General features: G+C 41.9%; 1 protein-coding gene across 46 annotated transcripts in view; it reads right to left on the reverse strand.

The window, feature by feature from the left end:
* NRXN1 (neurexin 1) overlaps positions 1-24,991 on the reverse strand; it is a 988,232-nt gene that overhangs the window by 845,190 nt on the left and 118,051 nt on the right. For 26 of the 46 annotated variants that reach the window (XM_083733051.1, XM_083733048.1, XM_083733042.1 and 23 more), the window contains exon 3: positions 13,683-13,712. In XM_083733051.1, the coding sequence (XP_083589177.1) occupies positions 13,683-13,712 (30 nt within the window). Of the gene's footprint in view, positions 1-13,682; positions 13,713-19,406; positions 19,425-24,991 lie in introns of all 46 variants that reach the window. The other 20 variants (XM_083733056.1, XM_083733023.1, XM_083733018.1 and 17 more) reach the window with 1 other exon arrangement.

Consider the following 24,991-nt stretch of genomic DNA (forward strand, 5'->3'; position numbering starts at 1 on the left):
CCTCCTTGAGAGGTCCAGAAGGTGGCAACATGAGAACGGGCCTTTTCTGCAATGGCTCCCCATCTGTGGAATGGTCTCCCCAGGGAAGTTCACCTGGCACCTTCACTACACACCTTTATGCACCAGGCAGAAACATTCCTTTTTAATCAGGCCTTTGGATGATTTGATTGACATCCTATGCCCTTTTAAAATGTGGGTTTTTGGGGGAAGGGAGGTTAATGTGGGTTGCTGTTTTTATTTTGATTACATATTTTCTAGTTTTAGATTTTGATTTTGTTCTGTGAACTGCCTTGAGACCTTCTGGGTATAGGATGGTATAATAATAATAATAATAATAATAATAATAATAATAATAATAATAAAAATCAGAGTTATAATAAGCTCAGAGTCTGGGAGAGGAGCCTACCTAGCAGATCTTAACATACTGGCAGAGGGCCTTTATTAATAGCACACTGACACTATCCAAAGAGAAGTTCCATCAAACTTAATTGCAAAGACTTTTAGGCAAACACTGTTTATGTTTGGCTGAATCACCCTGAAGTATAATCACATAGGAGAAGGAGGGCAGAACCTTCCTCGGGCGACCTATTTCCACCTGAAAATACCACACACACACCCAGCTGCTTTTATACCTTCATGATTCCAGACCCACGTTGGTGAAGTGAACACAGCTCCAGAACATTGAGGGACATCAAAGTCATTTGGGAAGGGAAATTTCATAGGGGAAAGCATTTGGAAGTGGAGAAATGCAGCACCCCTTCTGTCCTTTCTCCAATGCAATACATTTATTGCCAAGGATGCTGCTTGTTGATGGGTGATGGGGGGGGGGGCACCAGAAATGCAATGTGTAGCTTGACCTTCTGAAGAATAATAAGAGTTGTAGAGTTGGAAGAGGCCCAGAGGACCATCCATTCCAACCCTCCAAAATGCATAATTTCAGCTAAAGCATCCAAGACAGATGACCATCCAGTCTCTGCTGGAAAACCTCCATGGAAGGAGCGTCCACCACCTCCCGAGGGAGTTGGTTCCACTGCCAGACAGCATTTTCCATCAGAAAGTTCTTTCTGATGATTAATCAGAATCTCCTTTCTTATAACTTAGGAGACCTCAGCCTCATTTCCCCTTATCTGCTGTGGGAAAGGTTAGCTGCTGAGTGCTGGGGTTTATATGAGAAAGAGCCTTGTTGTATCAAACGAAAGGCCCATTGAGTTCAGCATCCTTTTCTCAAAGTGGCCAACCAAATGTCAATGGGGCACCCTACAAGGAGGACCTGAGTGAAGCAGCACTCTGCCCACTTGTGATCTCCAGCACACCACCTCTGACAGTGGAGACAGAATAAAACCACCATGGTTAGTAGCCAGAAAGCCTCCATGAATTTACCAGTCAGAACATTGGCTCCAGAACTCTAGTGACCAATGTGCCCCATATGGTTCTCTATGTACTTTCCCCATGGCATTCTAACCTATGCATACACAACAGGATGTTCTATTATGGTAACACAATCATATTTCTGTGAAACTACCTGTAATCATCATCATCATCATTATTATTATTATTATTACTACTCAGGAAATGGAAGGAGCTCCTTACTATCTCCTTTAGCTGGTAAGAGTATTAGGAAATATATTTTTAGATCTCTCTCTGGCCTGTTTTCCAGTTTTTTTGGTCTCAGGAGAATTACAGCTAGGTACAAATGTTCAGGGTTTTTCTTTGTGTCTCACGGTGGGTAATTAGTTTGACATAGATAGGTGCGAGGATTTTATATGCCACACTTCATGAAGAAAGAGACTGCTGGGTTGGACAAGAAGACCTTCTTTGCTATATCTTTGGCTGAATTACATTCAGCAGGAAGGCTGAAAGCATAGTTGAGTGGACTCAGACAACCAGTTCTCATGTGCCTGCACCCGTGTTTATTTTCACAGTAATGTCAAACAGGTAGGCACCTACTGAAACGAGGTTATTTGCTGAAGTCCAATGAAGAAGAGATAAAGTCTCCCACCCCATATAGTCCGGATGTGCACATTCTTTAAGACCACTGTAGTCATGCCCTGTTTGCTCCAGAGACCACTCAAGGAGGACACAGAACATGATCAGTGAGGGGTGAATGGCCTGGGGAGGGTTCTTGAACTTCCTCATTCCTGTATCACCGCAAGAGGCATATTGGGGCTGAATCTCAAACAGTAAATACCGAACAAGCAGTGAATATGAACAAACAATTAAGAATCAAACAATATTGCTTTATTGTGTGTCCCCTTTTTTTATAATAGAAGCTGCCTTGTATAGCAGATGCAATTTTCCATGTAAACCATCTAGAATGGTGGTTCCCAATAAGTCAAGTCCTGCAGACTCCCTGTTTTCCAAAGGCCAAGCCATGAACCCCCTACTTTTGACAATTTAGATATCTGTATGGCAGTTTTTGTTATGTGGATGGTGCCACAGACTCCCTGGGTAGGTTACCTAGCCCCCCTGGGGTCCACAGACCACCAATTGGGAACCACTGATTTAGAAGATTATGTTTATAGTACAGGAATAATTTTTAATATGGTAATTAGATGTCAGAGACTGGCAGGATGCTGACGAGTGTGCACTGGGGGAAAGAGGGGCTGGAGTCTGACTCGGGAGAGGGGGACAGTGGTTTGTGGAGACTTGTACCAGCCAGGAGGAAAGAGTCAGAGGCAGAGGAAGCTTCAGAGCTGAAGGGTGGAGCACAGGGTGGGTCAGAAGAAGAGGAGGAAGAGGCAAGTCAGGCAAGTGAAGGGCCAAGTTCTTCTCATGCAGCACTGTCTCCCAGAACCAGGATGGAACTGAAAAGGGGTGAGCAGAGGAAGTTTCCACCTAGATGCGTTCTCTGGCTAGGTGCACGCAGCCTGTCAGTGAAAGATACAGGTGGAGAGGAAGTGGTCTCCTGATGCTGCAACCGTTCCATGGAGTGTGGACTTGGGAATAGCTGCCTAGTAGTTAGAGTAGTATACAGTCATACCTCGGGTTGCGAACGTGATCCATGCGGGAGGCATGTTCGCAACCCGCAGCGTTCACAGCCTGAAGCGTCGCGTCTGCGCACGCGCAAGATGTCATTTTTCGCTTCTGCGCATGTGCAAGCACTGAAACCTGGAAGTAACCAGTTCCAGTACTTCCAGGTTCAGTGCAGTTTGCAGCCCCAAAACGTGCAACCCTCAGCGTTCGTAACCCGAGGTATGACTGTATATGGATATCCAGATGTAGAGAAGCGACTGTGTTATCTTTGACAATACAGTGGTACCTCGGGTTAAGTACTTAATTCGTTCCGGAGGTCTGTACTTAACCTGAAACTGTTCTTAACCTGAAGCACCACTTTAGCTAATGGGGCCTCCTGCTGCTGCCGCGCCGCCGGAGCACAATTTCTGTTCTCATCCTGAAGCAAAGTTCTTAACCTGAAGCACTATTTCTGGGTTAGCGGAGACTGTAACCTGAAGCGTATGTAACCTGAAGTGTATGTAACCCGAGGTACCACTGTAAATACTTAACTATCTGCCATGCACATTCCTTTGGTTGGGGAGAGCCCTTGACAGTAGAGCACTGAACGAAGACTGGGGAGAACCACTTCAAATCCTCTCAGCCATGAAGATCGTGGGGTGGGGGTGGGGGAGCCACATCCAGCTTCTCCCCTGCTTGCCCTGGAAATTTCCCCAGACTGTCCCCAGGCCACACACACAGCCCAGTCTTTACACCTCACACAATTTTTGCTTGGTTGGAATGTGCCCTTGAACTTTGGGATGGGGTGGACTCTTCAAATGTCCTTGAGCTTCTTGGATAAAGGCTAGAATACAAATGTACGGTTCTCAAAGTGGTTGTTTGGACACTTTGAGAACCTTTCAACTCTTGTTTTCCATTCCTCATCTCCTTTCCTTACAAACTGATATTGTGTGCTGATTTTTGTTGGTGTCATTTATTGTAATAATTAATAACAGAAGTTGATGATGCAATATGGATCACAGAGGTGGAATTCCATGAAAACAGGCAAGGTGAGATCCTGGCTCACTGGATAGGATTGTGAGTAGCTGAATGCCTGCATGCTCTTTTTAACCAGTAGTCGTTGGTGCCATAGAAGATATCACCTTGCCTCTTCTGTATCTCTCATGCTGGAAATGTGAATTTTAAAAAAGCAAATCTTATTCTCATTCTGAGCGAACAGCAGAGATGACACACATGCTAAAATGATTTATGTCCCTGGGCAGGAGGCTCTTAGACTTGGTAATTCTGAGGTAGGAAGTCAGAAGGGTTAGTAGAACTGGATGACTTCCAAAAGTCTTCTAGGACTTTTTTTTTAAATAAAAGACTTGGTGTATCCCCCAAAATATATATATAAAGATTCTTTATGGATAGTGATGACACAGAGACTTGCTGGGTTTCTGAGGGCGAGGGCAGCAGGTAGCACAAGAGCTGAGAAAAATGCTAAATAACTTGTTTTTATTTAGGCTAATTCTGAGCCTAAGTTCTTCAGTGCAATTCTATACAAACCTTTCTGAGGTTATGCCCCAGCAAACGTAATGGGGCTTACTTTTGCATAGGACTGCACTCTTACTAAACTCCCCTAAATGCATCACCTCAAAAAAATCCACCATTATTTGCTAAATAATATTTGCTACACCAGGCTAGGGCTATGAGCACTTTGAGACAGCGGTTTCTAAAGCCTGGTCCAGAGATTCTGTATGGATTTGTAGGGAAATCTACACCACTGCTGGAACTTCTGAGTTTGTTTTGAAATTAGAGCATGGTGCTGAAAACACCAAGGTTGCAAGTTTGATCCTTGTAGCGGACAACTACATATTCCTGCATTGCAGGGGGCTGGACTAGACAATTCTCAGGGTCCCTTCCAACTCTACAATTCCATGATTCTGCCTGGATATAGTATTTATTCATTGTGTGTGTGTGTTTTACAGACAGTAATGGATTGTTCCATGTGATATTGTGAGCCATTGGAGAGGCCAAAAGACAGGATATAAATGTTTTAAGGCATAAGAACACCCCTCCCCTTACCCACAAAATAAAGAGCCCCAGGACCTTTTAATGAGCATGATACTAATCCAAAACAGCCCGCTCCATAATCACTTCTCCTGATGACCAAACAAACTAATACGCTATCTGGATTAAGCCTCAGTTTCTTTGCCAACACATAACTGATCACCGGTCTCAGGCAGTGGTTCAAGACCTCCACTGCCCCCCATGAATCTGTTGGGAAAGGATGTTGACCTCCATGACAACCCCTATCTTTGGATGATAATTTTATTTATTTATTTATTTATTTATTTATTTATTTATTTATTTATATTTGTTTGCTTGTTTGTTTGTTTTTAGGGGGAATACAGACCACATAATCACACACATAATGAATTATCAGACCAGCAATACACCCAAAATATACACAAACCAATTTATATTATTGCTTTTGAATTCTGGTGCTTGAGGAGACTCTTGAGAGTCCCATGGACTGCAAGAAGATCAAACCTCTCCATTCTGAAGGAAATCAGCCCTGAGTGCTCACTGGAAGGACAGATCCTGAAGCTGAGACTCCAATACTTTGGCCACCTCATAAGAAGAGAAAACTCCCTGGAAGAGACCCTGATGTTGGGAAAGATTGAGGGCACAAGGAGAAGGGGACGACAGAGAATGTGATGGTTTGACAGTGTTTTCGAAGCTACCAGCATGAGTTTGACCAAACTGCGGGAGGCAGTGGAAGACAGGAGTGCCTGGCGTGCTCTGGTCCATGGGGTCACGAAGAGTCGGACATGACTAAATGACTAAACAACAAGAACAACAATTTATATTATGTCCGAGTAGGCTTGCTGATTTTTATTTTTATTAGTTTTCAGCAGGCATCTAAAACAATATAGCAAGAGCACTTGGCTACGTGGTTCAAAGATAGTGCACTTAATAAATAAAGTTTTTTTTTGTGTTGCAGAAAACCAGAGAAAATGTTTTCCATTCTCCTTTTCACTCCAGATATCGTCCTTTGCCACAGAGGGGCATAACTAGCATGACTGTAAAGCAGTGGTTCCCAAAGAGGGCAGGGCATGTGGGTCAGTGGGGGGGGGGTTACCTAGTGGGGGTGCTAAGAGGCAAGGGGGTGGCAGGGGAGGGTGCTGGGGGTTTAAATGACTATCGGACTTTGAAAAGCTGGAATCACTGAATCAAGCTCATCAATTTTGTTGAATAAAACTAAATAGTGTTAATTTAAATGTTCAATAAATTGCTTTTTTAAAAAAAAAATATTATCCTGCTATTATCTTCCTCAGTGGGTCATACAAACGTTTATTCTGAATAATGCTTTTTATAGGGTAGTGGGAACTGGAGATGAGTTTATAGAGCAAAGAGGGTAGTGGCCCGGAAAGGTTTGGGAACCACTGGTGTAAAAGCATTAAGTGATATCAAAGTCTGGGGTTTGGTTCCCACACTGATGTTACGGAGAGGATGTTTCATCGTGCCAGCATATGCCCTTTACATCAAATTTTAATAATCCTTCCTTTAATTTCATTAATTCCGTTACCATGCATTCATACAGGAAATTAACACAGCATAACTTTTGAAGGTCAATCAATCCTTATGCATAAGATTACTGAAATAATATGCGAGCCCTCCTGTTTCATAATGTCATATGATTTTTTTTAAGACATTTGAAGAAATTATCATTACATATTCAAAGAAAGACAGATAGATCTGCTTTGCCTTGTACATTACACAGAAGCGTGATATCTCTACTGTATCATGCTCTTGGCAGTAAAGTCTATGACAGCAAGTGGCTGAACTGGTGTGACAACAGGAATTCTTACATCAAACCTCAAGCAGCTCAGGCAAAAGGACTCCCCATGTTTGCATTCTAGCTTCTGTGTGGGAAGGGGAAGTTGTCAGTACCCTGACACCTATCACAACAGATAGATGTTAACGTGCTTTAATTACTTTCACTGGTCGTTTTAATGATCCCTGTTTAAATTTTTTTCATGGACAATGTCAATAGTTCCTGTAAACAGCTTAGAAGTTTTAATCTGATCAAGCAGTATATAAATTTTGTTAAAGAAACTAATAAAATAAAAATAAAAATATCATCATCATCATCATCATTATTATTATTTTTATTATTATTTATACCCCGTCCATCTGGGCAGCTCCCAACAGAATACTAAAAACACGATAAAAGATCAAACATTAAAAACTGCTTTCAGGTGTCTTCTAAAAGTCAGATAGTTGTTTATTTCCTTAACATCTGATGGCAAGGCATTCCACAGGGAGGGTGCCACTACTGAGAAGGCCCTCTGCCTGGTTCCCTGTAACTTGGCTTCTTGCAGTGAGGGAACTGCCAGAAGGCCCTCAGAGCTGGACCTCAGTGTCCGGGCAGAATGATGGGGGGTAGAGACGCTACTTCAGGCATACAGGGCCGAGGCCAGTGTACCTGAAGGTATACCTAAGGTACCTAACATATAGGCTTTAGACCCACATGGGACTTTGTCAAAAAGATTGGGAAACAAAGGGGAGGGAACGCCATGACAAGGTGGCTCCAGAAAGGGTTCAAAGTAAAGCTGCTTTTGAAATGAGACAGCACTTTTTGCAAACACTTTCTCCTCGCATGAAAAGCACCCGCTTTTCATTATCAGGACTTATATGTCCTGATAATGCCTCCCAGCGGCAGCCTTCTAAAATTTTAGCCTTCCTGCTTAGTTATTGTAAAAGCTCCATGCTGGCACTGGCAGAGGAAGAGGCATGCGCAGGGAGCACACTGCCCCCCGCAGCCCGATCCCGGCGGGGTGCCATCGCTGCTGGTTCCCCACCCGCGCTGGGCGCTACGCCCCTACAGGCAGCACACCAAACCCCCAGGACATGCGCCACACCCCCAGGACACATGCCAGCCCCACCCCGCCTGCTCTCCGACCCCCGGTGCCGGAGCATGAAGCTCCACCACTGCACGCTGGTTCACAAGACACCGCTTGGTCAGATTGTTAAGTCGCGCCTGCGCATTAAGGCTACAGAACAGCAGTGAGGAACCTTTTTCAGACTGAGAGCTGGCACTCCATTGTGGGGAACTTTCAAAGGACAATATGTCAGGGAAGGTTAGAGCCAGAGGCAAATTGGGGCAGGGGGTGGGTGGGCAGGCAGTAACTCTGCTGCATTCCTTTTTTGCAACAGGCGATGCAGAAGTCAAGACACCCGCCTATGCATCTCTCCATCGAGGAACAGCTAGAGAGGCACTGTCACAGTTGAATGACACATTCCACCTGGGGGAAAACACTTGGGTGGGGGAAGGTACACAGTAGGGCTGAGAGGAAGGGGTAAGTACAGCTGGGGAGGGAGTTATCTCCCAGTCTACCCAGAGATGCAAGCAGCCTAATCCCAAAGCACACTGCACTGCTGTATGAACTGGGGCCTGCAAACCCACTATACCAATGCAATGCAATGCAAGCACGTAGCATAATGCTTTGCTGGCACTGCAGCTGCATCATTCATAGCAAAAGGGGTGCTTGGAAATTTTTCATGCCATTTTTCAATTACTTTCTGGCAGCCCCATTTGTTTTGTTTTCTGGTCTATTATTGCCTCATATGTTTCATTTTTTCCCGTGAGTCTCATTATTCTTATTTTAAAAAATCTCATTCATTTAGTTTCTACATTTATTGCAATGAAGACCCAGCCTGTATTCTGATGTCTGCACTTTAGGAGTTTTCCATCCAAATGCCATAACTTGTGCCAATATTGCACAATGCCCCTAAGCTCTCAGACATGCCAAGTTTCAGATATATTGGGGGAAGGGTCCCTGTGTAATACACAATTAAATAGGTTTCCTATTCTCTAAGCATCCCAGTGTTTAGTGCTTCAGGCAGAGCAATATTCATGCCTTCACACTTTCAGAACACCCCAAGAACCCCCCTCCCTAAAGAAAGTTCCCTAGATGTAACTATATAAAAATGCAATGCAAAGCAATGTTGTGCCCCTTTGTCAGTTTCAGAAATCCCCCACCTTAATAAACAAATGGGAGAAATTAAACAAAAGGATTTTAATTTATTTCACATAGAAATAGATTAAAAATGAATGGATGTGCCCTTGTTTCATTTTGCATTTGTTTTTGAAACAAATGCATACCCCTAGCAATTCATTATTTTAAACTGCTATACTAATATAGTAAACATGAATGTCGGATACGCTGCAAGGTATAATCTGGGATTGCAGAAAATTTGATCATGGCTTTGCCTTCTTCCATAAATCTTTCTAAAGGTCATTTCACACATGTATATTGATTGAGTGCACAATGAAGAAATAGCCCGCATGGGTGTGAATGACCCAGCAGAAGATGAGTCACCACAGATACAACTTTCACATCACCAAGTATCAGCTAAGACAGTGCTTTTCAGCAGAGACAGCTAAAACACTGAGCGGAGATTTATGAGATATGGATTAACCAAGTGATAAGAGAGAGGGAAAGAGAAATTTATATGTGCATACTGGACTATTTTGGGGGGGGTTAAAGCATTGCAGCAGAAAGTTTTCAACCAAGGATAATAGTATAATAAGAACACAATCCTATGAATGTTTACTCAGCAATAAGTTCCACTATGTTCAATGGGGCTTATTTCCAAGTAAGTGTGCACTGGACTGCAGTGCGAGAAGGTAAAAATGTACTCAAGCCCACCAAATAAATACTGAGTATTTGAGAACCAGTGTTGGCCAGTGCTGGTTGATTTAAATAAAATATAAGAAAAGCTGCCACATACCATGCATCCATTTTTCATGCAGTACTATATACTGCCTGATATTGCAGTGTCATGAACAGAGCAAATTTTCAATTCCCATTTTTCCTTCCATTCACAGCAATAATTTGCATGCAATATAAATTATCAATAATACTCCAAATCGCACATCTCAGTGCTCTCACATCAAAGGAATGAATGTAAGCAAGAGAGCAAAATGTCAGAAAAATAACCCAGTCAAACTGAAAATGATGTGGTTGGACTATTTTAGCTGGATCACGGCTCATATCCTCATTTGACATGAAATGGGAGCAATTCTCCATGTAGCTCTTAACCTGACATTTCCTGTAAATATGGGTTTCGGATAATTAGTCTAACTAGACATCAAGGCATAATCCTTTTCTTCTTTGCTTTCCTCAGAGAAAATTCATTAAGCTTTCACAAGACCTGTTGCATATGACGTACTGTCAATAGGCAAATATTACAGAATTGAATATTATATTGTCAGTAGATGAACATTCAGGCACAATCCCTGTTAAGCTTGAAAGGGGATACAAATATGTCTAAAGCCTTCTTGGTTTTTGCTTTGTTTTTTAAACTACACATGAAGCAGGAAACGTGACAATTTAAACATGTCTTTTGATTTGGAAGGTCATCTTTAAGGCAGGGGTTGGCAACGTGATACCATGGGTGCATTGGAACTGCCCCCTGGCACCAACACAAACACACACCATTACACCATCTGAGAACACAAACACACACCATTACTCACTCCCTCTCCCCCAGTCATGATGTGGTGGGGGCATTTACCTTTTTCCTCCCTTGAAAAGGATATAGAGTTGAAGGAGGAAGTTGGAAGAGTGATGTTCTTCCCACTTCTCTTTCCAGCTCTATGTGCTTATCCCCTGCTTAGTTTAATTCTACTGGACCCAACTTTGACCAACTCTGAGAGGGGCTGTCCTTGGGGAGAGAAAACAGTGAATAGGGATAGGGAACTGTCCATGGTACTGGCTCAAAAATCCAAAATGTGCCCACGTGCCTAAAAATTGGCAACCCAGTTGCAACTGTCTAGATGCAAAACAAAAAAAAATTCCTTCCAGTAGCACCTTAAAGACCAACTAAGTCAGTTCTTGGTATGAGCTTTCATGTGCATGCACACTTCTTCAGATACACTGAAACAGAAGTTTCCAGACCCTTCTATATAGTGAGAAGGTGGGCATGCACACGAAAGCTCATACCAAGAACTGACTTAGTTGGTCTTTAAGGTGCTACTGGAAGGAATTTTTTGTTTTGTTTTGACTATGGCAGACCAACACGGCTACCTATCTGTGTCTAGATGCAATTAGTTTTCTACCCTTTTGCCATTCCACAACAGGTCCTACAACGACGACGTTTAAATCTCAAGAACTCTATCATTACTTTTCATGTATTCTAAGCCTACCATAACACAGACTCAATAGGCTATAGGGCTACTTTTTTAACTTTGTGTCACTGACATTTCAAGACACTAAAATAGAACAACAATTTCAAAAGCCATATAATAGCCACTATTCTTTTTTGAGGGGGTTGGGGGGCAGAGTTGTCTAGAATTCACTGTACAGCAGAATCCAGATAATGAAAGGAAATGAAAGAATAAACCTACCCACAATTATAACAGAATGAAAAGGGTTTTATTGGTGGTTTATAACACATTCGGTGAAATTTAGTGTGTGGTGTTCTTATGGGGGTGGACATTCCATGCTCATCCTGCTATTAATCCAGTGCAATTAATTTGCTAAAACAATTTTCCTCCAGGAAAAAAAAATAATTAGGCATATTACACACCTTGGCATTTTAACCTAAAGATAAGCATGTTGATTTCAACAAGAGGGAAAAAAAATCAAGCCTGTGTTTCATTTTTCCCTTTGAAATCAGTAGCGACAAAATGGGCTTCACTATGCCTAGGACTCCACTTTGCTTTCAATTACAGTACACTAACTCAATTTCAAACTTACCCAAATGATATCATACAAGGTTTGATATACTCTCTCATCACAGGTAAACAAAACAAGGATAAAAGGCAAGCATTTCCCGACTCTTCTGCTGATTCTCCTATCTCTTTCCCCCATTTTATTTTAAAGGGTGTTGATAAAAACGAAGATAACAACTTAGGAAGGAAATCTCACCGGCTTCTGTAGCAGAAAACCAGTTGCACTCGGACTTACACATCACTGTAGTTGGGCCTGGAGCAATATTGTCCACTCGGTCACTATCTGGTGGTATCATCCTCGTAGCTGCCTTTGACAGTTTTACATTTTGCCAGGCATTGAGAAGAGAATACATACCTCAGAAGGTGAGTCGACTTCAGCTCCCCTTCTCCAACACCTGTCTCCGATCCTTCTTCCATGCTGCTCCCTTAATCCTGGAAGAGCTGCCCACCAACACTTCCAGCAATCTCCTTTAACCAATAGGGACCCCCACCCTGCCTAATTTCTCCTCTGAATCTTTCCACACAATGCATTTCTTCTGCAGAGTCTTTCTAAGACCATGTAACAGATTCCGCTCCTCAGAGCGGTAAGCTACGACAAGTTAACCCTTGCCTAAAATCCTGCCAATTTCCTCACTCTTTCCCCCCCCCCCATGCATGACACTAAGATCATAAACCAATCGGAAAAGGAATGTGCCACCTATTATGGTCTACACACTGTCTGGTATAATAATGGTGGTGCTAGTAAGCATCAGGTATGGACAACAATGACTTTATTTATATGCAATTACTTTAGATTTCCTTTTAAAAATAAGAGCAGCAATTTTCAGCTTAGTGGTCGATTTTTGAGTCGGAGAGTCCATCTGCCTATCTTTCCTACTTGCAACCCCTTACCTTGAGTCTGATGCAGTGTTTCACAGTAAAAAACATACCTACCTCCCATCACCACAGTGCACCAACACTAAATACACATGTTTGCATCACTCGGACATACATTGAAAGTATATATAGATGACATTCAAACAAAACTTTAAAGAAGGAAGGAAGTCATGTAATACCTTTACTTTTACCTATGGATTTGATGAAATGGTTCCATGAAGAAAGCATTGCCAGACAAAGAAAGAGAGAGAACAAAGAAGAGAAACAACAGTAAGAGTCATGTGTGTGTAAATGTAAATGCTGTCACAATTCAAGAACATGAAAAGAGACAAGGCATGAAACAAGTGTTTGAAGACAAATGGAAATGCAATTGGTGTCGCATTTTAAGAATGGCTGCTTTGCAACCTTCATGTCCATGCAGGAGAACACAGAAGTAACCCATGCTTCATTTTCAAACGAGTGACACAGAAGTAACATGAACACTGACTTTAAAGGGAGCGGGGTTTGTACACGGTGATGGGGAAACACCACTTATTTCATCATGTTGCAAAACTGTATTCTGAGCATTCCAGAAGCCAGGAGCGAGTGCTTTCCGCATTTTCAAAACAGTCATGCATTAATGCAAAGCAGGACTCTCTTGCTATGTACAAACTCAAGACTCTTCTCTTTCGCAATCTATCTTGGGAGTACGGCTCCCTTTGCTCTTTGTTGTGCTTAAAACACACAGCCATTTCCCAATCAGATCTTCACTCTTTCTTTTTTTTTTGCTGACAGTTATTATATTGCAAGTAGGGTAAGGGAGACAGTTGAAAAAAAGGAGAGAGAAGGAAATCAAAAGATTTGAGGAGCAAATTAAAAACAAAACAAAAACCAAAAGCAGTTTCTACGTAGCACTATTCATATTATGTATATAAATATATATATATATATACACACAACAACAACAACAAAAAGAAAATAATAATGTGACTGCGATCGTGTGCTTATTTGCAGCCCAAGAAAGCTCGCAAGCATTTGGCCATCATTTGCCATGATGGATTTTGAAGCAGCTACAGAAGAAAAAAGGAAACAAACCAAAATGAAATAAAGGAACAATGAAAGCAGAGTGGAAAAGGAGCAGAGCCCATACCTTGGTCGCCCATCATCAAGTGCGCCAGACCTTAAAGGGAAACAAGAGCACAGTCAGCAATGAATAAGGGTGCACGGGAAGGTGGTATTGTCACAGTGACCCCAAAAAATGTTTTTTTGCAACAGGCATCTGTTTCCTGTGAGATGTTTTCCATTTCAGTGGAAAATTAAAACAGCATTTTTCAACCACTGGTTGGAATGCTTTTCGTGGGGTTGGGAATGGGGCAAAGGGGCCATTTGGCTTCTATTCCAACACAGATTAAGGCTGCCCTGCACAGCTTCTTCCCTAGGCATTAAAGTTGGGCTGAAGACAAAAAAAATAATAAGAAAATCATTTCAAGTTCAACAAATTCCTGGAACACTCAGTCTCCCAATTTCATCGTTTTCAGTAGGAGGACACTTAGCTGCAAAATAGCTTTCTTTTTTTCCCCCTCCCGAATTTCCAAACGTAGAACAGTGTCAACCTGAAGAATGGGCTGGGTCTGATCTTTTTCCCCTCGTTGAAAATGAGCATTTCAAATAATTAAACAAAATAATTCCTTTGTCACATTGAAATGATAATGCAAGGGATGTCTCCTTGTTTGTGTGAAACATTTGAGTAGAATAAGATCTGTTCCTGAGCAGGAAAATTGTTAGTCATCCATTGGGATGGAAGCAAATATCAGCATTAATTGTAACTGGGGAGAAAATCCCTTTGTTTCGGCACCAAGTAGTTTCTCCAAATTAAAATATGCTGTGCTTAAAGTACATTGATGCTGAAATCAGTTTCCCAATTAACTCTCCCGCCCCCCTGCCGATTGTGGAGAACTGAAGTTTTAATTGGGCTAAGCAAAGCAAGTTCCCCCCATCCATTTTTTTAAAAAAATGAGCTAAAGCAATTGCAAAAGAATTGGTATATTTTTCCCCCTCATAAGCAAATTTGGCATATCACATCTTATATCCCCTTAAATAAAAGTTTAGCTCTTATGCCACTTTATAAATACATGCTTAGCAAATTGGTTTAGGGGGGAAATCCAAATAGTAGTCATCTAGATGCCCCCCAAACTATAAAATTGCGCTTCTCTCCCTCTTGAACAATTTCATGGTACATCCCACATTATTTTTTTGGTTGGTTCACACAAAGAAGGTGTGCAATAGAATAATATGCTGGTTTTTGCTGGAAGGTAAGATTCCTAAGTTTGAGATTTTTAATTCGCATAAAAAATTAGGCGCACACATAAGACATATAACAAGTGATCTGGAGGAAGGAAATATTTCAAAAGCAGAGAGCCCACACCCCAAACACGCCACTTCATATAATCAATCAGTTGACGAAATAAGGTTTTAAACAATGTAATAAGTTTTTCATTGAATGCAGTATGTCTTCTAAATTGACAATTAATCTGTATTAAGTATCTGGACACATGAAGAATCTTATTTTGGCTTCTGTTGCAGTAAACCATGTTTTGTTTTGTTTTTTGATGTTTTTAAAATTCTGATCCTGTAGCATAAACTCAATGGCAGCCTCAAAAATTGCATGATTTTAGAGAAGACAAGATGGGAGTCCACCAATCTATGTCAACCCTGCAAAAAGTGCCAGTATACTAAGTGAAGGAAGTCTGTAATGATTTCAGCTTTGTGGTTAGAGTGTAAGCTTGTTTACTCAGAAGTAAGTCCCACTTAGCTCCCACTGGGGCTTCATCCCAACTAATAGCGCTTAGGATTGCGGCTTTCATTGAGCTGTAACTTTGGCTCATGAGTGTAGTGTTTTCCAATTCCTTTCCTTTGTGGATTTATAATTGTCTTTAGGATTGGAAATTGGTTGTACCAGGTTCTTTGTGACTGAAGATTCTCCTCTACTGGGAAAAAAAAATATCACTAAGCAATTTGTGCTTTTTGAATGAATATAACATATAACTATATCATGTCTTCCCAAAGATGTGGGCTCCTGAATTAGAAAGAGCATGTTCCATGAAACCGTGTCAATCAAAATCATTTCATGTTCCATGAGAAATATGCTCAAGGTTTTATGTCTACTAGTACCTTAATTTTCTCTTTTTCATTTATTTATTGCTTGTGAGATTGATTGGGGGGGGGGGCGGGTTCTGGGGTCATAAGAGGGCTGGTACTGGAAGAGGGAACTGAAAAGCTCCTGTATGCAAGTGAAACACAATATGAAGCACCATCTGGGTCCTGGGTTTCTTTAGAGCACAAGGAAAATTGTGTTTTGCAATACGATAAATCACTGTGAAAATGAGCCTTTAAGTTTGTTTTTGTTGTTGTTTAAAAAAATGTGGGCAAGGGCTGAAATAAGTATCGGTGTCTTGGATACAATGGTTACGGTGGGACAGAAAACAAAACAAATAAACCCCCAAACCCTGAACATCTCCTATGTGCATAAAGTTGCAGGAACAAGAGTGAGACCATCAATGCTCTTTCTAATAGCTCAGGGATGGGCAACCTATGGCCTTCCAGATGCTGTTGGACTACAACACCCATCATCCCTGGCCATTGGTTATGCTGGCTGCAGGTGATGGGATCTGGAGTCCAGCAATGTCAGGAGGGCCATGGGTTCCCAATCCCTGTTTGCACACATTAGTGCCTGCACATTCCTGCTCCTAGTGAATGCCTACAATTCTCTGCAGAGCCAGGGTGCATACAATCCCAGCTCATTTTATTCTGACATATGCATACTGAAATATGTAGAATAAAGGATTCTCCCTTTGGTTCCTCTACCTTAGTACTGGCTTCAGTGACCGGAAGTGGCTCTCTGGGGTTTCAGGCAAGAATCTATCCCAGTCCTAACTAGAGATGCAGAAGAACTGCTCGCAAAGCATGGCCAGTTGTGTGGGTTTTCCAGAACATTTTGACTTGAATATCATAATTTGAAAATATTCACCTTGCATTGAGAAATGTTCTGATGTCCTAGATCAAGTGCCAGCAACCTCTGGCCCTCTAGATGTTGTTGAATTAAGACTCCCACTGGCCATGCTTGCTGGGACTAATTGGAGAAGTAGCTCAGCAACAATTGTAGGACTAAAGCTTCTCCACACCTGTCTTATAAGAATGGTCTCTATTTTACCGGCAGTTAGCAAAAGTTTTGAAACGGCCAAGCTTGCCCAGTATTTATTTGCAATTGGCACCCATTCATTGTTACTGGTGAACCTATGACATGGAAAATGTTTTTATTTTTATTTCCTTTTTAGGTGGGTATTCTTAAAAATGCTCAGGACACAAGAACAGATTGTTTTAAAGCAAAAAACAAACAAACAAGAAACTCTAGATAGGTGTTTGATTAAATATTACTATGCACTACAACTAGAAACTAGAAACTTAGTGTCCACATTGGAGCCCTACCCTAAGGAATTATATCTGCAAAACAGCTAGACTGGTTCAAGGTACTTTAGTACTTAAAATGAATCATTTAACATTAGAAATGATGCACCATGACTTCTTCTACTGCTGAGCATCATGCCAAAAAATGAATCATGTAAATGAGTCCTAAGAGATTTAGAATATATAGATATATGTACACGCTACAAGCATATTCAACTTCAACTACTACCCTTCGGCATATGCTAGTTTGCAAAGATGGGCCAATGATATCTTATGCCTGTCTTTTTATTTTATTTCGCCCCCCCTAAGGTCAATTTGGTTAAGGAAATTCTTGCTTAACAGAGAAAATCCTTATCTGCTCTTAATTAAAGTGGTTCCACAGAGTGCTGTGAAGATGCAGTGATGTAGGCTGGCTGAATATCTGACTCACAGTGCACTTTCATGTCAGCTGTACTGGACTCTCAGAAGCTATTCCCTTTCATTAAATCCTCGGCTCGGTTGTTTGAACTTGCCGTGTGTTCCTTTGGAATAGTCTTAAATAATAATAGTAATGATAATAATAATAATGACGATATCTCTGGATGGGAATGATTCTGCCTGAAAACAAGTCCAGGAAAAAAACCTGAAGACAGGACCACATAACTTGTGAACCACCAAGAATACCCCAGCTCACCTGGCATGCCTAGTGGCCCAGGCAGAAGACAACCTTCTGCATTTTCTGCTAGCTCAGCACTAGACCACTATGCATGGCTGATACAATCAGCTTGTCTGATCTCTAACTGGGGGGCCTGGTCTAAAAGTCTCATTGGACCCCTGTAAATATCATAGTAATCAACAATGAGCATGAATGCCCTGTGCTTTACCTAAGGTGCTGCAAAACCCCCACACCCCTACATGTGTTTTACCATGTAGACAAGACTATGTGTTAGTTTCCCACATTTGGGGTGGTTTACTTAAGGATATTAATTGTGCCCATACTCTCATTTTGGCCTTTGGTGTCTGAGATGCATATTTTCAGGAGTTGCCATGTGCTTTATAACTCATTTTTTCAATAATTGTAAAGTTCTTTTAAACCAGATTTTCGTGCTGTATTTTAAATTGGGTAAATGATAATAACAGTAATAATAATGAGCAAAGACACCTTACATGAGAGGCACTTAAATCAGATGTTTGGGGGCTGCAGCATAATGCCACAAAGAGCAATGAAATAACGAACAGGTATAAGACAGAACTGAATTCCATTTCTTCCTATATATTTTTTCTGTAAACCACCAGGGTATTTTGTGTCATAAAAATGTAATTAATAAATAAGAAGCTGCTAATGGCTCACATAACTACCTAATGTGGACATTAAGTACTCTTATAGAGGACCAGAATGAATGGCAATCAGTGCCAATTAGTTTAACAAATGGCAAATGAATGGCCTGTCTTGAAGTAAGGGCAGTTTTGCCAATGATTTCAGATTTTCATCCATCATTTTATGGATCCGTCATTTCTCTCCCTCCCCTTATAGAACAGTAAAAAAAAGGGGGGTGACAGCTTCTCTCTACACCAGATTGGTGGTGCTCTAAAAGACCCTGAGTTACAGTATTACAATCAACCTCTGTGGCACAAGTCATGGGGGCTAGAGAGTCATCTCTAGATGTATTTTTGCTCCCACTTACTGGTGTCAAAAACTGTGACCACAATATAGCAAGCCCCTCGAGATGCATGGAAGGGCTTGCACATGCTCAGAAGGCCATTCCAAGCTTCTTCTCCCTAACAGCAATCCCTCAACGACACAATTGCCATTGAGCTTGCCCTGAGCAGGGACCAGGAGCTTCTGGTGTGATAATGGTGATGGTAGGCAGTAGTACTTATGGTGATGATATCTGTATGTGCAACAACAATAAGACCACATTGCATGGTGCTTTTTTAAAAAACACAGGGGAGCTTCAAAAGCAGGGTGCAGTTAGGGAACAACAGATTAAAAACTTTCTGGGCACAAAAACCCTTATGCAAGGCTGCTGACTCTTCAAACGTACAAAAACAATGAGAAAGCCAGGCGATCCCATGATTAAGGTTATACAACACAAATAAACGTCCGTGTTCTTTCTCTCTTAGTTCCTAAGCCATTATTAGTGCATTAATGCTGACCAGAAAATATCTCCTCCCCTCCCCCCCTGCCACTGTTGAAACCAAGAGATTCTCCCAATTTCAACAGTGCATTTTAAAGGGGGGAGGGGGCAACTTACGCCGCCGCCACCATGTTGAAACTTAAAATAGTCCCAGAAGGAAAGAAGAAAATCAACTTACCGTATTGAATGATAAGGAGCACCACTATAAACACTAACCAGGAGGCAAAACACTAAACAGGAGGGATAGGAAGGGTAAGAAAAGAGCTTAGGAAAATAAGATAGAAAGCACCCACCTTCCACATAGTTGTCTTCTGAAAGCACATAACAAGGAGGGAGAGAAAAAGGGAAAGAAAAAACATTCATTAAGCAGCATGCAGACTGGAGCTTGCCTTTGCATGTGAGCATCATGCAAGGCGCCGGACACCACATGCAAGTGATCCATTGCTACTATCCAGAAGGAAGTGGGGCAGGGGAGACCAAAAAGCACAGGGAGGCAGTGTTTCTTCTGTTGAAAGGAAAACCCCACTCCTGCAAGTGGTACAAAAGAAAAGAAAAGTGCAATATCTCAAGTGAAAGGGGTGATTGTTGATTGTTTGTTTGTTAAATGGATTCATCCACTATGAGTTCCTTAGGTTAGTCAATGATTTCAAAGGGTGCTATGGTGTCCAATGGTTAATTTCTAAAACGAGAAATGAAAAAAGTGCCTGGGATTCAAGTCTGTCTCTGGATTAGAAACCCTTTCCCTCTTAATTCCAGATAAAATTGGGGAGGGAGGCTGGTTGAGACCACTCAGTGGCCAAGGAAACGCTGTCTATAAAAGGCCAGAGCCAGGTTTACTACTACTTCACACATTGCAGGGGAAAGCTCTGGCATTGAAAATGATACACTTGACTGCCTGCTCCTGTGCCTTTTAGAAGAGCTGGATGCACAGACGTATGGTTGCAGCAGGTGATGGACTTTGCTCTGCTTCTCTCCATGCCAAAGAAAGCTTCACTTAGCCAAATGTGTAGGCCAGGTTTATGAATATGTTAGAGACCCAGAAGAAGGGCCAGTTAAAAATAATAACAGCAAGGAAACCAAAAAAAGTGTCAACGCCTACTTTAAATCAAACTCTCTATACGTACAGCTGCACTACACACTTATTTGGGGTGTTGTACTGGTTTAATGGCTGTCACATTCCCCAGAGGGCTTTCTCTGTTAACAGATCATCTGCACAGGGCAATTGTTTCCAGTGAGTCCTGGGAAATGAGAGTTCAGCCAGTCTGCATCTCTCGTGGAGACATTCCGTGCGAGCTGCTTTCATGCTTACAGACTTTCTAAATGCGGAGCTGCCCCTAGAGCAACATAATGCAGACAGCGGTATCTTCTTCAACGGAGTGAAGCAGGTGGCACTGTGCCTCACAGGAGAAAAAGGCTGCGCCAGCCAAAATCACCTCTTTTATTCACATCTGTTAAAAGTAGAGAATCCAAGGCTAGCTCCAAGTCTAAAGCGACTCTCTGCAACATGACCCAACATAGACCTATCTCAGCAGGTTCCCGGACTTGGGTTCATCTGCCAGCGGCAGCAGCTGATATCTACAAGCTACCATTTTAAAATCCCTTCCATGTTCCTGAAGCACGGTTGCTGCAAAGCACTGCAAATAACTTGTAGACCAGTTTGAAGGGAAAGTGCCAGAGCCCCAGCAAATGATCTAAGGTGTCAAGAACTGGTGCTAAGCTTGATGGAATTCCTTCCCTCTTCTGTACTCTGACCATTCTACATCAGCCTTCCCCAACCTGATATACTTCAAATTTCAGTGAACTACAACTCCTATCACCCATCACCTTTGGCCACGCTAGCTGGAGCTGAAGGAAGTTAAGAGTCAAGCAGACACCATCCTGGCCATCCCAGCTTAGATTTTTTACAATTTCCTGTGAAAGTTGCACTCCTTCTAATCCATGCTGAATGCAGCTATGAAAGGCAAAGGCTATTTCTCAAAACTGCAAACTATGTAGAAGCAGTGTCTAGTTCCAGAATAATTCCACCTTGCTTGTTTACGGTCAAACTGTATAATCCTAGTAAACAGGCTAGGGAAGTCTTAGGAGGTCAGTAGTACAAATGAGTGACAGCAGCATAATTATGTCTACTTACTGTAATGAAACTACTTAATCCTGCATTTCACATTGACAGTGACAATTTCTCTTGAATTCAAAATCAGTAAAATATCTCATTACTGCATATAATTATTGAAAATATGGGGAGGTAACTGGTCTAAATGCAGCTCTCACATAGCTTACCCATGGCTATTCTGATTGCAGTAGAACTGCACCAGGTAAAGCGATTTGAAGAGCATCAAACCAGACACTCGATCCTAACCAAACTGGTACATTCCGGAAGTGCATAATCCACGTACAGCAGAATTGTTTCCTTCCATTCAGAAGCTGTCTTCACTGAATCCATCAAAACTTAATTTTGCCAAATGGAGAACTTGGAAAACAGCATATATGCTCCTGAGGCAGTTTCCTAAATAGCAAAGCACACAAGCAAACTATGCAGTGTGTTGAATAACAATTGGGGGGAGAGGAGCGGGAAGAAGAGTAACTTTCCCATTGCTTGAAAAACTCTGGTTTTGCAGTCCCCAGCAGGCAGCAAATGCAGAAGCTGGAGGAAATTTCTCTAAGTGTGGTTGGTGTGCTGTGTTTGGCTTGGTGGGTCACATGTTCAGTCCTGCACTATAAACATAGGGTTTGAATTGCTGGCACACTGATCTCACCACAATCAAACGAGTATTCTGGTGCTCCACAGATTTGATGTAAGTAGGATGGAAAAATGTACACATTATTCTCGCCTATAAACTCAGTTCACAGGTAACAGTAAGTCTTTCCAATTCATCCCCCAGCTGCTGTGCTGCTGTGAGATATGCCATGGTTTGGTTCAGAATGCTGTGAGTCATGGTTCAACTTCTCCAGACAAAACACAAGGTACAGACCAGGGAGGGGGAAAGTATGGATAAAAGTAGTGGTTTGTCTAAGTCAAAACATATGCCTGGGTTTGGATTAAATGCTGAGCCAAAGAATGGCTTAACCCACAGCTTCACAGAAGCATCAGGTCTGGAGAAGAAGCAAATCAGTTGCAATCTCCTCCATGGGAACTTGCTTGTTTACACGTTCATGGTTTGGTTTAGTGTCACCTCTGAATGGGTCACTGTGTGAGATGAGAATTAAGGAGCTCCAGCATTCTGATGTAAGTGGGATGCAGGCTACCCAAATGTAAACATTGTTTGCTTGTTTGTTTCATAACGTTTATATACTGCTTGATTATATACAACAACCACCCTCAAAGTCATTTGCAAAATGAAGAAAGCAATAGAATTATAGTTAAACAATCAAAACAACTATTGAAAACACTTCAAGAATGAAAACCAGCAATAAATTAAAACACATACACACCAACAGCATTCTAGGTATCTGGGCAGGTTTGAACCTGTGTTTGGAAACTGGTCAGTGCCTCTGCATTAATTAAACCCTACAAAATAAAGTACTCAACTAGTGCTTAGTCAATGATGCTGGTAGTAGTAGGCCAAGGAAAATAGGGAATAAGCTTCAGTGCTGGGCTTGTTCAGTCAAAGCCTATGTAGGAGAAAGGGAGGCAGGGGTCTCTGATTTCCAGTCCTAATTAATCTACAAGGCGGCAAGAATGGAGGTACAAAGCACCTGAAACTTTCACAGATATTATGTGACTTGCCTTGTAATTGCATTATTACCCTATTTATTAACCTCTGTGAGCCCCCTTGAATGCTGAGGTTAATGGAGATGTAGCTTTCTTTGTCATTACATAGTGAGGCTTGAAAGTCATAGTGAGGCTTTTTCAGTCCAGCACTCTTATTCATTTGTGCCACCTCCTGAGTGGTCAGCACCCACAGTCCATAAGGGTGGGTTGTTTACTGTTATTGTTTACTGTTATTGTTTGTTATTATGGTATGTATTTCTGTGTTTTTATATTGCAGACTGCCCTGTGATCTTCAGATGAAGGGTGGTGTAGAAATTTTAACAACAACAACCGTATTTAATGACGGTGTTATTATTATATATGTAATTAGCAAGTTACCTTGGTGCCAATATGCAACCAGGAGCCAATATACAACCAAGCAGCTCATTTGGTTAGAGCACAGTGGTGATAGCGCCAAGGTCGCAAGTTTGATCCCCGTATGGGACAGCTGCATATTCCTGCATCCCAGTGGGTTGAAATAAATGATCCACAGGATCCCTTTCAACTCTAATGTTCTGTGTTTCTATGAAGGTCCTGCTTGGCGTATTTAAAGTCCTAACCAACCTGAGGCCAAGATATTTAAAAGACTGTTTTTCTCCTCTGTATCCTCAGATGGGGCACTTCTGAGAGTACCATGTGCCCCAGAGGTGTACAAAACCCCCCAGGATTTTAGCATTGCAACTCCAGCTCCCTGGAATCAAATACCCACTGAGATCAGACAGGTGACTAGAATCATGATCTTTATGAACCTACAGCAGCCATTTTTGTTTAGGAAGGCTTTCCCTGATGTCTGTGGAATACTAATTTTATATCTGATGAAATTGTTTCTAGAGTTGGAATGGCTGTTGTTTTTAAGGTTTTCGAGTTCGTTGATGTTTTAAGAGTTTGCTGAACAATTCAACAAACAGAATCTTAGTTTCTGTGCTTTCTTGCGTTTTTACTGCATATGCCACTTCAACAGTTTCATGCTGTGAAGCGATCTATAAAATTTGATTAATAAATGAATATAAAGAAATAAAAGGCAGAGCAAAGGCAGAGAAATCAATATATAAAGAATACAGGAATTTCTGGTGTTTGGAATTACATTTGTTCATCTCCCACAATCTATTGGGTCAAAAGAGGCTCCCTGCCCACATTCTAACTTGAAGCCCATCACCTACACTGAAATAATTATGAACTTAGGAAGCTGTCTTTTGCTAAGTCCATCTAGGCTGAATGGCAGTGGCTCTCTGGGATTTGAAACAGAGGCCCTTTCCAGTCCTACTTGGAGATGCCAGAGACTGACATTTTGCAAGTGAAGCATGCTGCTTTGCCATTGAGACACAGCCCCTTACCCTAATTAAAGGGGGGGGGGAATATGTATAACTTTGGATATTCAGTTCTTGCTCAGCTATACGTTAAGCGGAAGCCTTAGGCCCCTCTTCCACCTTTTAAAACTTAAATTTGCTTTAAAGTTGTGACCTGAAGCAGACATGTGTGTGGTGTGCATGGTTAAGGCTGGGCTGTAGAACACCTTTTCTTTTCTGCATGTGGCTACATGGGCAAAGCAATTAGTAAGGCTCCAACACCTGCCATTTCATGTGTGCATGACATTAGATTGCATGCTTTCAAGGAAAGTAAGGAATGAAAATGATATGGAGAAGAACACGTCTGATGTACAAAAACAAGACCACCAAATTAGATAAAGCCTGCGGGGGACGGGGGGGAGTAAAAGGCAAAACATCCGTCCAGAGGTGGATTTAGGGCAATGCGAGCAGTGTGGTTGCATCAGGTGCACAGCCAAGGAGGGTGCCTTCTGAAAGCTTGGTAATCACTTGCCTGGCTTCAAGAAGAAGGTGTGAGGGCTCTGATGGAGTCTTAGAGTCCTCCTGCCTCCTTCTAAAGCCAAGCTTGTGTGTACCAGGCATTGGGAAGGAGGTAGAAGGGCTCTAGAGCTCTGCCAGAGCCTTGAGCCTCCTCCCCAAAGCCTGGCTTAAGCCAGTGCCACAAGGGCTGTGGGGAGGGCATCAAATGGCCTTGTACTGGGTGGCATATTACTAAGGTGCACCCCCTGATCCACCTTGGTTTCTATGGAAGAAAGTGTATTTACATAATGTTCTAAATGAACATTATCTTTTGTTTAGAAGCAGC

This window comes from Podarcis gaigeae, assembly GCF_964106915.1.
Source record: "Podarcis gaigeae genome assembly, chromosome: 3".
Classification (NCBI taxonomy): Eukaryota; Metazoa; Chordata; class Lepidosauria; order Squamata; family Lacertidae; genus Podarcis; species Podarcis gaigeae.